The 13,975-nt window shown below is 42.0% G+C and overlaps 1 protein-coding gene across 1 annotated transcript in view; it reads right to left on the bottom strand.

Moving 5' to 3' along the window:
* Positions 1–662: 662 nt before the first annotated feature.
* Positions 663–13,975, bottom strand: part of LOC148110543 (ectonucleotide pyrophosphatase/phosphodiesterase family member 7-like) — a 32,111-nt gene continuing 18,798 nt past the window's right edge. Inside the window, exons 3-6 of the mRNA XM_087865770.1 lie at positions 6,367–6,993; positions 4,114–4,351; positions 2,827–2,950; positions 663–717 (exon numbers count right to left, since the gene is read on the bottom strand). Coding sequence (XP_087721896.1) covers positions 663–717; positions 2,827–2,950; positions 4,114–4,351; positions 6,367–6,993 — 1,044 coding nt within the window. The remainder of the gene's footprint in view (positions 718–2,826; positions 2,951–4,113; positions 4,352–6,366; positions 6,994–13,975) is intronic.

The following is a 13,975-nucleotide window of genomic DNA, read 5'->3' as shown; positions in this document are numbered from 1 at the left end:
TCCCGGAACTAGGAGGACTTAACAGTAAAAGTTTGACTTTGTAGGGAAAGGAATGTGAAAGGAGAGTAAGAGGGCTGCTGGGGGTGGTGGGGATGGGGAAGAAAAGAAAAAAAAAATTATTTCTGTTAGCCATTATTGTATCTCGAGTGAAAAGCAGGATAGACAGCAACCCACCGGTGCTGCCTCTGGAGTTTGAGCTGTGTTCAAAGTCTAACGTTTACTTTAGCACATCTCTCATAAAACTCCATTTGGAAAAGTCCAGAGCTAATTTGCTAAATATAGTTGCAGAAGGTAGATGAGGGGGCAGATTAAATCTTATTACCCCTTTCACATGAGAAACACTGAGCTCTGCTCAGCTACGAGAACAAGAGAGGAGAATTAATTCTAACTGAATGCATTTATTCTCATATCTGTTGTTCTAACACCAGCACCAAGTGAGCTCAGGATCCAACATAAGAATGATTTGTCTTTTATTCCCTTGACACTGTTGATTTAAATAAAGAGGGTGGACTGTGATTATTGCTGTTTTTACACAGAATTAATGGTTTCTGGGTGTGATGTTGCAGAAATCCTCTTAGTCACAATATCCTGAGGTAGAATCACCTGAGATATAACAATGAGTCTCAACCAGAGCTGAGTCTTGGTCCTAAGGGAATGATGTTTCAGAACTGGGCCAGGTGGATTGGTCCACTTTTGCTGTTTTGATCAGCTCTCTGCCTGCAATAGACAATGAAAACCAATGGGAAAGGGTCAAACTCATAAATACTAGGCTTGTTCTGTTAACACGTATAATAGCTATTAATTGCCTTTCTTCTGAGGAGCAAAAGGGCATGTTCAGTCAATGCCATAAGTAATACTGTATGATGTTATACTAAGATATTAATAAATCTAGCCTGGTTCAGGCTTTCCTGATGCCATAGATGGGATGTAGATTGGGAAAGGACCCCAAGTGGGCCATAACACTGACTTGCACACGGAAGATTACTTTGGTGTGTGGACTCTGTGGAGGGACAAAGGTCATAAAGTCATATATTTCAGATCTGAATCTGGAAGAATCAAGGCACTCAAGGCATTTTTAACATCCCAGGGACCTCATAGGTGTGTGTTCAGGCGTAAGTGAAGATTAGGACTGCCGTTTAACACAAAAACTAAAAATTCCAGGGGGTGTTTATATGAAGAGAAGCTTTAGGACACATCCCACGGCCCTGACAGCAGCAAGAGGGGATGTGTATATACACATGCTATATTAAAGATTCGGCTTCTGGATTTGAGGCTTTTTTTTTTTAATTTTATTTATTTATTTGACAGAGATAGAGACAGCCAGAGAGAGAGGGAACACAAGCAGGGGGAGTGGGAGAGGAAGAAGCAGCCTCATAGCAGAGGAGCCTGATGTGGGGCTCGATCCCATAACGCCGGGATCACGCCCTGAGCCGAAGACAGCTGCTTAACCGCTGTGCCACCCAGGCGCCCCTGGATTTGATGCTTTTAACAACCACCACCACCACCACCACCACTACCACCACCACCACCACCACCACCACCACCACCACCACCACCACCTCCTCCTCCTCATCCTCCTCCTCCTCCTCCTCCTCCTCCTAATACATTTTAACTGTATAGAATGGTTGCTCTTTAGAAATTATGCTGTGGGCATGGTAGTTTAATCAGTACCTTGAAGTTTTTCCTTTATCTTTCCTATAGCTAATGGTTTCTGTAGAAAAAGACCAATTGATTTCTTTTTAAAATGTTGCTTCAGGGTGCAGAGACCTTTATAGGTCATGTTTCAACTTATAGGAAATTTTTATAGTTCAAATATAAATTACATTAAACGTGGGCTTTGTAATGGAGTTAAGGTTAAGTAAAGTTCTGACTTTCCTTAGGCTGTTTATAGTGTTCAGGAGGCTCCTGTTCTGTTGAGATAGGAGCTATGTTAAAGCAGAAGAATGGTCAGGGTTGGGTATAATAAGGAATGCAGGAGGCTCAGTCTAATTATTGTAATTCTTGAGATGTAGAAAGAGATGCACCAGGGCTCTATAATGCTTTGTTGGTGGCAGAACCAGTGTTATGAATTAGATTGTGCCCCCCCCCCCTGGAAAATAATTTGAAAGTCCTAACCCCTGTACTTAGGACCTTATGGTACTGGTGACCTTATTTGGAAATAGAGTCTGCTGATATAATTAAGATCAGGTCATCCTGGCTACAGAGGGCCCTAAATACCATGACCGGTGTCATGGTGTCATATAAGAGAAGAGAACACCATGTAAAGAGAGAGACACAGGGAGAAGATGGCCATGTGTTGATGGAGGCAGAGACTAGAATGATGCATCTATAAACCAAGGAATACCAAGGATTGCCAGCAACCACCAGAAGCTAGAAGAGGCAAGGAAGGATTCTGCCCTACAGGTTTCAGAGGGAGCCTGGCCCTGCTGACACCTGGATTTTGGCCTTTTACCCTCCAGGTCTGTGAGACGATAAATATCTGTTGTCTTAAGCCAGCTAGTTTGTGGTACTTTGTTATGGCAGACCTGGAAAACTAATACATCTGTTATGTCATTTGGGAGGCCCAGTACAAAATGAAAATGCAGGGTCCTTGTTAAAAAAATCAAGAATTCTTAAATGGTGACAGTAGATTATTGAACCAAGTTGGGGGCTTTTCTGAGCCCTGGGCCTTGAGTGATTGCTCAGGTCACAAGTCATGAAGCTGGCCTTGGTTGCTGGGTTCTCAAAGTGCTGGATCCCCTTTGGCATGCAGGAAGTGGTTGAAGTGGATTATTACAGTGTGCACTGATTAACCACGGGAAAACCAAAGAACAAAAGAACACTCACTTCTTTTTCCTACGAATGGCTGTGTATGTCACACTAGCAACAAACAGAACTGCAAGAACTCCTGTGACAATCGCGAGACCAAACGCTGTCTTTTGGAGAGCCAATGTCCTCTGTGTCTCTGCTCCTGATAAAATATCAGATGGATTTTAATAGTCTGATTATTAAGAGGCTATTCTGGCTGCTCCTGGGTCCCTGGGAAGTTTTCCATCCAGGCTCTGGTGACTATTAATTATGGAAATGTACGTTTAACCCAAGAAAGTGCTCACTGTAGAGAAACCTTGTAGGGCAAGTCGTTGAAAGCCGATTTACTAAACGACCTATTCGCCAAATGACCCATTTTCCTAATGACCACTTTGCCAAGTGACCAATTTGCTAAAAGCTGATTTACTAAAAATCGGTTGGTGGGACGTTTTGCTTGTCAATAACTGACGACAGTCAAAGACCTTACCCCAGGCTCCCAATGGGCTATGGGACAAGGGTAAGGGCCAAATAGTTGCAGCGAAACTCTAAAGCTTAAAAAAAAAAAAGAAGCCTCAATAATTTGGTGAATTGTCATTCATTTAATTAGATTCCTACAAAATGGCCTGCTTCCTGTAAGTTCTCAAGAAGATCGTGGGCAGTGGCTTAGAAGAAGGGAAAGGGGTGTCCTTTGTACTCCGTTCTAATTGAGCATAGTTGTTTTAAGTATAATAAATCACCGAGCAGCATCTAGTTCTCTCTCCGCAGAACAAAAGCTGGCCAGTGTTTGCAAACAACTGAATTCTCAGAGATGATTCCGTTCTTTCTTTATATCACCCAGATTTAAGATTTCGAAGTCTTAAGAATTAGCAAACTTATTTACAGGAACCACCTCCTTCCCCCTTTTTTCAGCAGTGAGTGGAATGGTGAGGCTTCATTCCTCCCCTGTGAGCAGATTTCTTCCAGGCACCAGCAAGGACTGAGTTGCTGAAGGAAGGCTGCTTTTCTGTGTCTAGAAGGGGCATCAGGGGGCAGACTGCATGTGATTTCTGAGGATCAGAAGGATTATTGCTTGACGTTTTCTATGGAGAGCCTTCCTTTTGCCACAGGCACTATATGAAGTACCACCAACACGTGGAGGAATTCCCTACTTCCTCTACTATCTGTTTAGAGCTGCTGCTATCTTGCACTGGGGGCACCGAAGCTGCCAGGGAAACAGGATTATTCTGCTTGATTCTGCCACCAACCCCCCACTTCCTTTTCTGATTCTTTTCTCAGGACAGAACAAACCACACTATCAATTTTATGTTGGTTGTTTTTGTATCTCACCTGGCTGCTGGTTGTATGAGTCTACAAGCATTTCCTGGGTGACTGCCAGGGAGCCATTGTGGGGTTCTGGGGTAACCCCCAGGAGCTTACACATGAGTGGGTAGATGTGGATGCTGTCAAAAGGCTCAGCTAGGTGATTCTTCTTGAAATTTGGCCCAAAAGCTCTGAAGATAGTCTTCATGTCCATGTGGATGTTATCAAAGCCATGATCTCCTTTGTTGAAATATATTATAAGTTGCTGAAAAATAATAACAAAAAAGCCATTTTAGATTCCAATCCCCTGAAAGAAAACTGTCCCTTATTGTCATGCTATTCAGATCCAGGAAATCTTTAAAAATTTAAATAACAAGGAAGGACACTGCTCTGCAGTGCCAAGGAGAAGAGCGAGGAATGAAAGATCTTTAAGAAAGAGAATAAAGAAACCATACCCATTGGACACAGCAAGAAGATAATACTGACAATAATAAGAAGCTCAAACATAGTGCCTCTGGTGATGGCCTCATGTACTTTGCAAGCTCCTTAATCCTGAAGAGAGAAGAGTAATAACACCTACTTCACTGCACACCAAAGCAGGCAGGTGGATGGGGATCTGAGAAGTGAGCTCAGTGAGAGTCACTGAGACTCAAAGGATTTTCTGCCTAATGGTCAGTTCAGAAGGTTCCCTATTCCCTCAAACCTGGTTGGTTATGTTGGGAATGTGACTATTGCATTAAATCCCTTCATATCACTCTCAACTTGTTACGTCATGAACCAGGCTTACAAAGAGGCCAGTGACCGTAGATCTCTCCTTGGCAAGACCTTAGCTTTGGGCACACATCGTCAGTGTTCTGGCCTGTGTGAGGGATTGCAAAATATCAATAAATTGTTGCATTTTACTGTGACTATTTTCACCAACATTAAACAATAACCTTATGAGTTTTCCCATATCTGTTATACTCTGAACTTGTAGCAATACAAGAGTATATAGATTGCAGACATGCTTATAATGTTCAGCTCCTGTTTGTAGCCTAGGACAAGTGTTCTTCAAGTTATACCTGGGATGGTCTTCTGTCATGTACTGTTTAGATATCACCTACACTTTGTTCTGCCATGAATTATTGGTTGGTAAGTTACAAAAACCAGACCACCTCACTTATGTCTCACAGTTAGCCTTGATTTTGGTATTTTCTTCTTTAGATTTGCTTATTTTTTCATAACGGCTTTGTTGAGATATAATTTGTATACCATACAATGTACCCATTTAAAATGTACAGTCTGATGATTTTTTAATTTTTCTCAGAGTTGTGCAACTATCACAACAATCAATTTTGGAACATTCATCACCCCAAAAAGAAACCCTGTACCTTTCAGCAGTCACTCCCCTTTTCCCCCCCGACATCTCCCCTTGCTCTAGACAACCACCAATCTGTGTTCTGTCTCTATAGATTTGCCTATTCTGAACATTTCATTTAAATAGAATCATACAAGATGTAGTCCTTTGTATCTAATTTCTTTCAGTGATCACAGTATTCTCAAGGTTCATTCAAGTTATAACATGTATCAGTACTTTGTTCCTTTAAATGGCAACATAATATTCCATTGTATGGATATACCATATTTCATTCATCTGTTTATCAACTGATGGACAATTGGGTTGTTTTTACTTCTTGGTTATGAATAATGCTGCTATGAGCATTTGTGTATAATTTTGTTTGTGAACAGGGTTACTTATTATTCTTATCATTATTATTTTTGATACGTGCAAAGAGGAACCAGCAGGTGGGTTTTTTTTTGGTGAATCTACTAGTGATCTATGCATAATGATCAAGCACACAGGCTTGGGTTCAAACTTCAGCCTTATACTTCTAATCCAAATCACTTCTCTCTAGCTTTGGTTTATTCCTCATTAAAATGGGGGAGATAAGAGTATCTTTAGGGGCTGGGAAAACAGAAATGAAATAACTCATGTTAAAATTTTAGTACAGTTCTGCTGTATGGTGACTAACATAACACAATAAAAAACAAAAAACAAAAAGCAAAAAAAAAAAAAAATTTTAGTACAGTTCTGGACAGGGCCTTGGTCAGGGAGGGATGTTTGTCATTATTATTGCATAGTGGTGACATGGGACAGGGTTGGTTGGGTGTGATATGGGTTTGGGGATGGGGAACACTTAGTGGATTACAACTTATGTTTTAATTTTTTTCAGAACTGTTTCTTTCTAGAGGCTGTCTCCCAGACCCAAGATGACTTTATTCATTTTAGAATCAACTCACCCCATTGATGTTATAACCAGAGTCAGCATACATCACGATTGGCAGGACCCGCTTGTGTTTAGCAAAATGGAAACGTTCTGGGAATTCCTCCTTCTTGTACACATTGAGATGAGGGTGTGCATTCTTCAGCGCTTGGTAAACAGCTTCTTCTTGTCCTGGTTTCGGCAGAAGCATCCCAAAGCCACCATAGTCCACGATATCAAACTTGACCAAGTCCCAGAACTTGATGTAGTTAGTCAAGAGGATCTCAGTGACGTTGGGCTTCTTTTTTACTGTGGTCATGCCATGGTCTGATGTGATGATGACATTGAGGTGCTTGGTCAAGCCGTGCCTCTCAATGGCTTCCACCAGGTACCCGATGGTTCTGTCGATTTGCTGAATGATCACCCTTCTGTTCTCCGTCTCAGGCCCAAATTTGTGTCCCATGTTATCTGGCTCTCCATAGTACAGAGTCACGAAGTCAAAGTCTTCCTTAGTGAACCAGTTCATGACAATATCGATGTTCTCCCTCCACTCTGTCTCGTTGCTGTCTGGGTGAGTGTAAGACTCCACCAGGGACCGCTGGACAGCCTCCCCTTGGTACTTCGCACCTCCCCCAGGATAGTGAAATGATGCCGTCTTCCTCCCCTGCAAACACAAGAAGAAAATTCTATCAGCGCTGTTTCTCATATCTTTTCCATAATAAGTGAAGCCTGACTTGTTGATGTCCCTTAGTCCAGAGGCGTAGAGAACATGTAAGCTTTGGAGTCAGATGGGATTGGACTTCATTCCTGGCTTCACCAGGATCTCATCGAATCTGTAACACCATTGATTGCAAGACATGTTATTATTTTATGTGGTACTAGAAGAAAAATGCTGCCAGTTAAACCATGACACTCCACTGATTATAAGATGCACTCCAACTTCAGAGATGGCAAAATGAAAAAAAAGTTCCTGGAATGGAGGAAAAATGGTACTTTCTATGTTGGTGATGGTGAGTACATTCCTTAATCTCTTATGCTTCAGTGTTTCTACATGTAAAATGCCAAAAAGTTGATGTTATTTTTGTGAGGATTAAGCCTGATAACTTTAAGATAAACTGTTGGGGACTGTGTTTTGGCATATGGTAGGCACTCTTTTCTTTGCCTCCAGATATAGCATACCACCATAAAGCCTTCCCCGATGTGTATAGTGGACAGTTAACATTTTTGCTTGCCCAGCACCCACTCCCCCTCCACTAGTTCAGAGAACCCTCACTTCCCCTAGAGACTCTGCCCTTGCTTCACAGCTGGTTTGGGATGTGTTGTTTTCACATCAGGCTCCAGAGGTGGGATGTAGTTGTGGCCTGGCCAATCAGAGGACACTGCATCCACTGGCCACAGCAGTTGGTTCAGCCTTGGGCCCTGTCCCCATCAGAGCCAATGAGATTTGGTCTTGGGACTTCTGGGGAGGAGGAGTAAGGGCTAGAGGAAAGCTTTGGACCAGAAATGAGGTTGTTTTAAAAACACACATGATTGCAAAGTAAAAAAAAAAAAAAAAAATTCTTAAGTGATCTCTCCAGCAGAAAGGTGGTTGTTGACAAAGCTTGGTAAAATTGTTAGGAAAAAAAATAATTTTATGTTTGCTCACCAGTGGGTTAACAATGAGATGGACACATCTCACTAAATAAGTCCTGTTGTTGCAAAGCAACTCCGCAACCAGGACATGGCACACAGTTGGGGCTCAATTAATTTTTGGTTTAATGAATGAATGACCTGCTTATTTGGGGAGCAAGTACTTTCCTTTGCCTCAGCAAAGCTATTAACTTGAAGGCTGTACTGTGACACTTCCTCTATCACCCATGGTTTGGATGTCCTGAAAAACTCAAAAGTTTATCAGTTTTAGTAGAACCAAGGATGGTGGTGGTGTCACTATGTTGATTTGGTATGGAGAATAAATGACCAGGAAGAATTTTGGGATAATGGCACCTGGGTTGTGGCTATTTGGTTAACAAATGAGCAGAAAAGTATAACTGAGAGTATTGACAAAACTTCCAATGTACCGTTTGAGAGAGAGAAGCAGGAAAGCAATTTGGAGGTTGTAGGGGATGCTGTTGGTTTTCTACCCACATCCCCTTATGGGGCCAGTGCACTTACATTCGCTTCAGCTGCTCCATGTTCTGGAAAATTACCTTCAGCCAAGTGGCCAAATCTTGCCTCACCTGGGAAGGTATTCTATCCTGCTTCTTCACTCCCAGCTGCCTATGGCCAGTGATTCACTGATGGGAGGACAAAAGACCAGCTTCCTTGCCTCAGGTTGGGATAGCATGGGGGTTCAGTTCATGCTCCAGAGCTCTCTGTGGGATTAAGCTGAAGCTGGTCTCTAACTGCAACCACAACTCACTTACCTTCTTTCAAACCCTGCCCTGTCAGTTTACCTCACTCCCATCTGCAGAGAACCCTTCCTCAATGCCTTATATGCACCAAATCCCTGCCTCAGGCGCAGCTTTTTGGAAGCTTGAAATAAGATAGAAGTCTTTTTTTTTTTTTTTTAAAGATTTTTATTTATTTATTTAAGAGAGAGAGATAGAGATCAAGAGAGAGCAAGCACAAGCAGGCAGAGGGGCAGAGGAAGAGGGAGAAACAGACTCCTTGCTGAGCAGGGAGCCCAAGGTAGGGCTCAATCCCAGGACCCTGGGGTCATGATCTGAGCCAATGGCAGATGCTCAACTGATGGAACCACGTAAGCGGCCCAAGATAGAAGTCTTAATACTAAATGTTTTGCAAGGCTCCAGAAGCTCTGCTATCCGTTGCTATAGGTGAAATATTGTACCCTCTGCCCTCCAGCCTTCATTTTCTATCATGTGATTTAGTTTTATATTCTCAAAACACTTTACCCATTCTGAAATTATCTTAATGTGTTTCTTGTTTACTGTCTATTTCCCTCCCTTAGAATGTGAGTTCCATGGGATCAGGGGCTATGTTGATTTTATTGACCACTCTTTTCCTGGGACCTAGAACAGGCCTGGCTCAGAGTAGGTGGTAATTGTTGGTTAAATGCATATTGAATGAATGCATGAATCACATCTCCTTTTGTGAGTGCAAAACCCATCCTATTTCTTACTCCTGATTAACTTATGGAAATAGTTACAGAAGCTCTTTCTTTTTTGGGTTCTAGCATCTTATTTGTAATCTCTTCAGGCAACACATTTTCATTTCTGATAATAGAATTTCTATGGTTGCTTTAACTTGCAAATCCTCTAATATTTATTTATTGCATTTCTGATTGGCATTACTCATAATTCTCAGTTTTTAGCGATGGTACTTTGTTTAACTTACATATAAATTGACTTTGCTCTGAAGTATGGAATTGGCTGGAAGGATAAAACTTTCAACATTTTGTAGAACATAGTTTGACTAGCAATTTTATTGTCTAGAATAAGCCGACATTGACATTATGAGGGACTTAGGCAGCTCTGCGTATCCAGTTGACTTCTTGATGTTTGCATGTGAAATCTCAGATGTTCCCAGCTTGAAATTGTCTTCTTGTGCTGTGTTCTCAACATATACCTTCTTTAAAGATATCTCAAGCTGTAGTCTTAGGAAACTCTGATTTTTTTTCACTTTGGCCCATAGGGATTTTAAGAGTTATACTGCTCCATGAAATAAGCTTCAGAGAGAAATGTATGTTTGAGTACACACACACACACACACACAGGCACACACGACTCTGTTTATTTGGGACCCGTGATAATCAAAAGTGCTATTTTCAACAAATACTTCTGAGAAATAATCTGAGCACTTAATTGGATGCAAAAGAGTGGGTATTTACTATTCTACCCTTTAATTAGCATAATCAGTGTTTCCAGTAGCAATAGCAATTGGAAAATCGCTGGTTTTATTAGGTTCATTATTCTCCCTTAGTGTAGTGTTGCATCAATGTGGCTATTACTCTTAAGTTGCTTTTTTAAAACAAGAGTTGGTACTTCCTATAGGCAAAATCCTTTGGTTTTGTACAGAGTTTATTAGAACTAATCATTAGAACAGAAGTTTCAGTTTGGTTTTGCATTTTGTCTTGTCTCTTCCTTTAGGACAGAGTGAATGGCACAAGGTGCACATGTTTTAGGAAGGCCCTTGAACATTTCATCATGGTTGTGCTTTGTTGGGGAACATGAGTGGTTTAGGGAAAAGAGTTAGTTCCTCCTTCTAGGAAGTGATTTGGTGGAAAGAGATAGATTCCATGTATGTGAAATTCAGAAGTCAAGGTTGATTCTGAGTGTTTTCATTGCTTTTCTGTGCTCCAGAAGAGTCACTGAACAGAAGGAGCCAGACAGCCAAGATTCTGTTTTCTCCCCCTCCCACACCCTTTTGGAGGTCAGATTATTATTCTTAGAACCTTCATGATGCATAATAAAGATGTGGTTTGGGCCAATATTGGGATGAATGATCTTGTTATTAATGCTCTAGGCAGAAGCAGTTGGCACCATCTTGCTCATAGCTCTTCCAAGTTTGGAAGCTATTGTCTAGGAGACTTGGCTTACAGTGAAAATCTTAGCTGCCCTCCCCACCCTCTCTCCAAATCCCCTCCTGGTTGTAGCCTACCATGGTCCTGGTACAGACTCTTGGCAGCCATGAGGATCTCACTCAGATCATCCCCTGCCATTTCACTCCTTAATACGCTCTATAGCTCCTCTATGGAGAGGTGAAACATGCCTCTAGGTTTTCATGGTTTTCCTAGGTCTTGAAGTCATGGCTGCCTGCCTTTCTCTGAGGATTAGGACTTCTGAACTTGGTGAACCACTTCGGCATGCTCAGTTAAAATCTGAGCTTGCTCTAAATGGAGCCTCTCCATTCATACCCTGACCATTAGTGAAATTCTGCTGGAGTGTGGATACATTCTTGGACTGTGAGTAATGGACGCAAAGGTGGCCAGGAATCCCATCTTTTAGGCATCATCCACAAGGCATGTCAATTCTTATATATCTTGATGGACTCTGGCAGTGTTAGTGTCATGGAAGGAAAACATTCTAGTCCCATTAAAGGTGATTGCATCAATCTCCACAAAGCCCTCCTGGAAGAGACTCAGGAGAAGGATGGATTTTCCCAGTGATGGATACAGGTCAGGCCACTCCCCTATAGTCCTGCCTGGTAATAGAGATGGGCCCCTGAATGACATTTAGGGCCAGTTGGTATGCTGTTACTGGGGGGCTGACCTGGGGCCACAGGTTTGCTCTGATTGCAGCAGCTTTCCTGCCAGCTCCTCGGGGAGCTGACCAGTGGCCCTGTCCCATGGCAGGAGATGTCAGTGGTAGAATGAGATATACCAGATTGACTTTCACTTGCCAAATGCATGGCATCTTGTCAGTCGTCTGGCCTTGCACCAGATTCTGTTTTTGCACAACCACTTATGAATTCAGCAAAGAGGAAGAACACTCTGATTATGAATTGAACAGAAGGAAACAAAGTCCTGAAAATAAATGATAATGAAATAAGAACCATGAATAAGAAAAACTACAGGAAAGAATGCTACCAGAAGCCTCATGCCAATGAACAAATACTGTAGCAAGAGACTAGAGAGGCCCTGGGTTTTGAACAGAGAATTAATGAAGACTGCCCAGACCTCCCTAGCAGCAAGGCAAATACGTGATTCACTATGAAATCCACAGCTAAATGTTTTGGCCAGGGAAGTAATATAATGTTATGGTTAAGAGTTAAGAGTTACTGAACCCAGAGTGAGTTCAAATCTCAGCTTTGCCTCTTGCTAGTTTTGTGACTTTGAGAAGTTATGGCACTGCTCTGTGCTTCAGTTTACTCACCTGTTAAGTGGGCATGATAGTAACACCCACCTAAGAACTGGTATAAATTAATAAATTTAAAACACTTAAATCACTACTAGGCACATAGAAGGTGTTATGAATGTTATTTCCTTGAGGGGACAGAATTTATTTGCATGGTTTCTGCCTCAAAGTTAAAAATAATGTGACAGAAGAGGAAGGAATCTAGAGCCCAACAGTCAAGGGAAAAACGAAGCTGAGGTAGAGTCATTGACAACCCCCTGTGATTCATTTAAAGTTATGCTGTCCAATATGGTAGCCCTTAACCACATGTGGTATTTAGATTTAAATTGAAATTAATAAAAATTAGATGCAATTAAAATTTTGGTTCCTTAGTCTCACTAGTCACATTTCAAGGGCTCAATAACCACATGTGGCTAGTGGTATTCATGTTGGACAGTGCACAGTAGAACATGTCCATCATCAAAGAAAGTTCCATTGAATAGTTCTGACTTAGAGCTGTAGTGACTAGCTGAAGTGCTAAATGATTCAGTCTCCTTTAAAGACTAATAGTTTTTGAATATTTAGTTTCAGCATGTTACATGCATTATCTCAGTTAAGAAGTAGGGACTCTGATAATCCTCATTTTATGGGTGAGGCAAATAAAGCACAGAAAGGAGTGTTTTGCCCAAGGTAAAGCAACTGGAGAAAGGTGGAGCTGGCCAGATTCTGCTCCAGGAGTCTAAGTCCACAGCCTGCATTCTGAGCTGCAGCAGCACCACCTTGCAGCATGATACACCCAGTATATGTTGGAGCACAGAGATGAAGCTCCAGTGCCCAGGGGATCTTTGGAGCAAAGGTTGGTGTCTTGGGGAAGACAAGGAGAAGGTTCTACTCTGAAGTGATGACTGTGAAAGTTGATTAAGAAAATACAAAGCTGGGGGGCGCCTGGGTGGCACAGCGGTTAAGCGTCTGCCTTCGGCTCAGGGCGTGATCCCGGCGTTATGGGATCGAGCCCCACATCAGGCTCCTCAGCTATGAGCCTGCTTCTTCCTCTCCCACTTCCCCTGCTTGTGTTCCCTCTCTTGCTGGCTGTCTCTGTCTCTGTTGAATAAATAAATAAAATCTTAAAAAAAAAAAAAGAAAAAAAAAAGAAAATACAAAGCTGGGTGCCTGGGTGGCTCAGTCGTTAAGTGTCTGCCTTCGGCCCAGGGAGTGATCCCGGGGTCCTGGGATCGAGTCCCACGTCAGGCTCCCTGTTCTGCTGGGAGCCTGCTTCTTCCTCTCCCACTCCCCCTGCTTGTGTTCCCTCTCTTGCTGTGTCTCTCTCTCTGTCAAATAAATAAATAAAATCTTAAAAAAGAATAGAAAAGAAAATACAAAGCTGACAGCAGTTTTGGGGCTGGGACTTAAACCTGCAGCTCTGATTTCTGCCTTTTTGAAGCAATAATAAGTGGCCACTGGAATCCTTTCAAGTGAATGTTCTTAGAGCTTTTCATGGTCTGAAGATTCATTAAATGGTCAACTTCATTCTTAAGGGCTTTTATGCTTAAGTCTGAGGCAAGTGTATAAGCAAATATTTGTGAAAGAGCTGCTCAGTTCAGACCGTATGGTGAACCCTGGAGGTACAATCATGATTAAGCCAGACTCTGCCCTCATAGAGACTCATCCATCGATAATGGCTAAATGCATATTTCATTTAATACTTACATCAAATCTGTTACATAGCACATTATCATTATTCCCATTACACATTTAGGGAAACATGTTTACAGAAGTTAAGTCACTTTCTCAAGGTCACAGCTTCTAACCCCCATCCCACATGCTTAGGAAAGAGAGGCGATGTCCTGGAAGCTAACCCAGGGTTTCTGATAGTAC

The sequence above is a fragment of the Ursus americanus genome, chromosome 2, assembly GCF_024610735.1.
Source record: "Ursus americanus isolate L20-20 chromosome 2, mUrsAme1.1.p, whole genome shotgun sequence".
In the NCBI taxonomy this organism is placed as follows: Eukaryota; Metazoa; Chordata; class Mammalia; order Carnivora; family Ursidae; genus Ursus; species Ursus americanus.
This window is presented reverse-complemented; position numbering and strand designations above follow the sequence as displayed.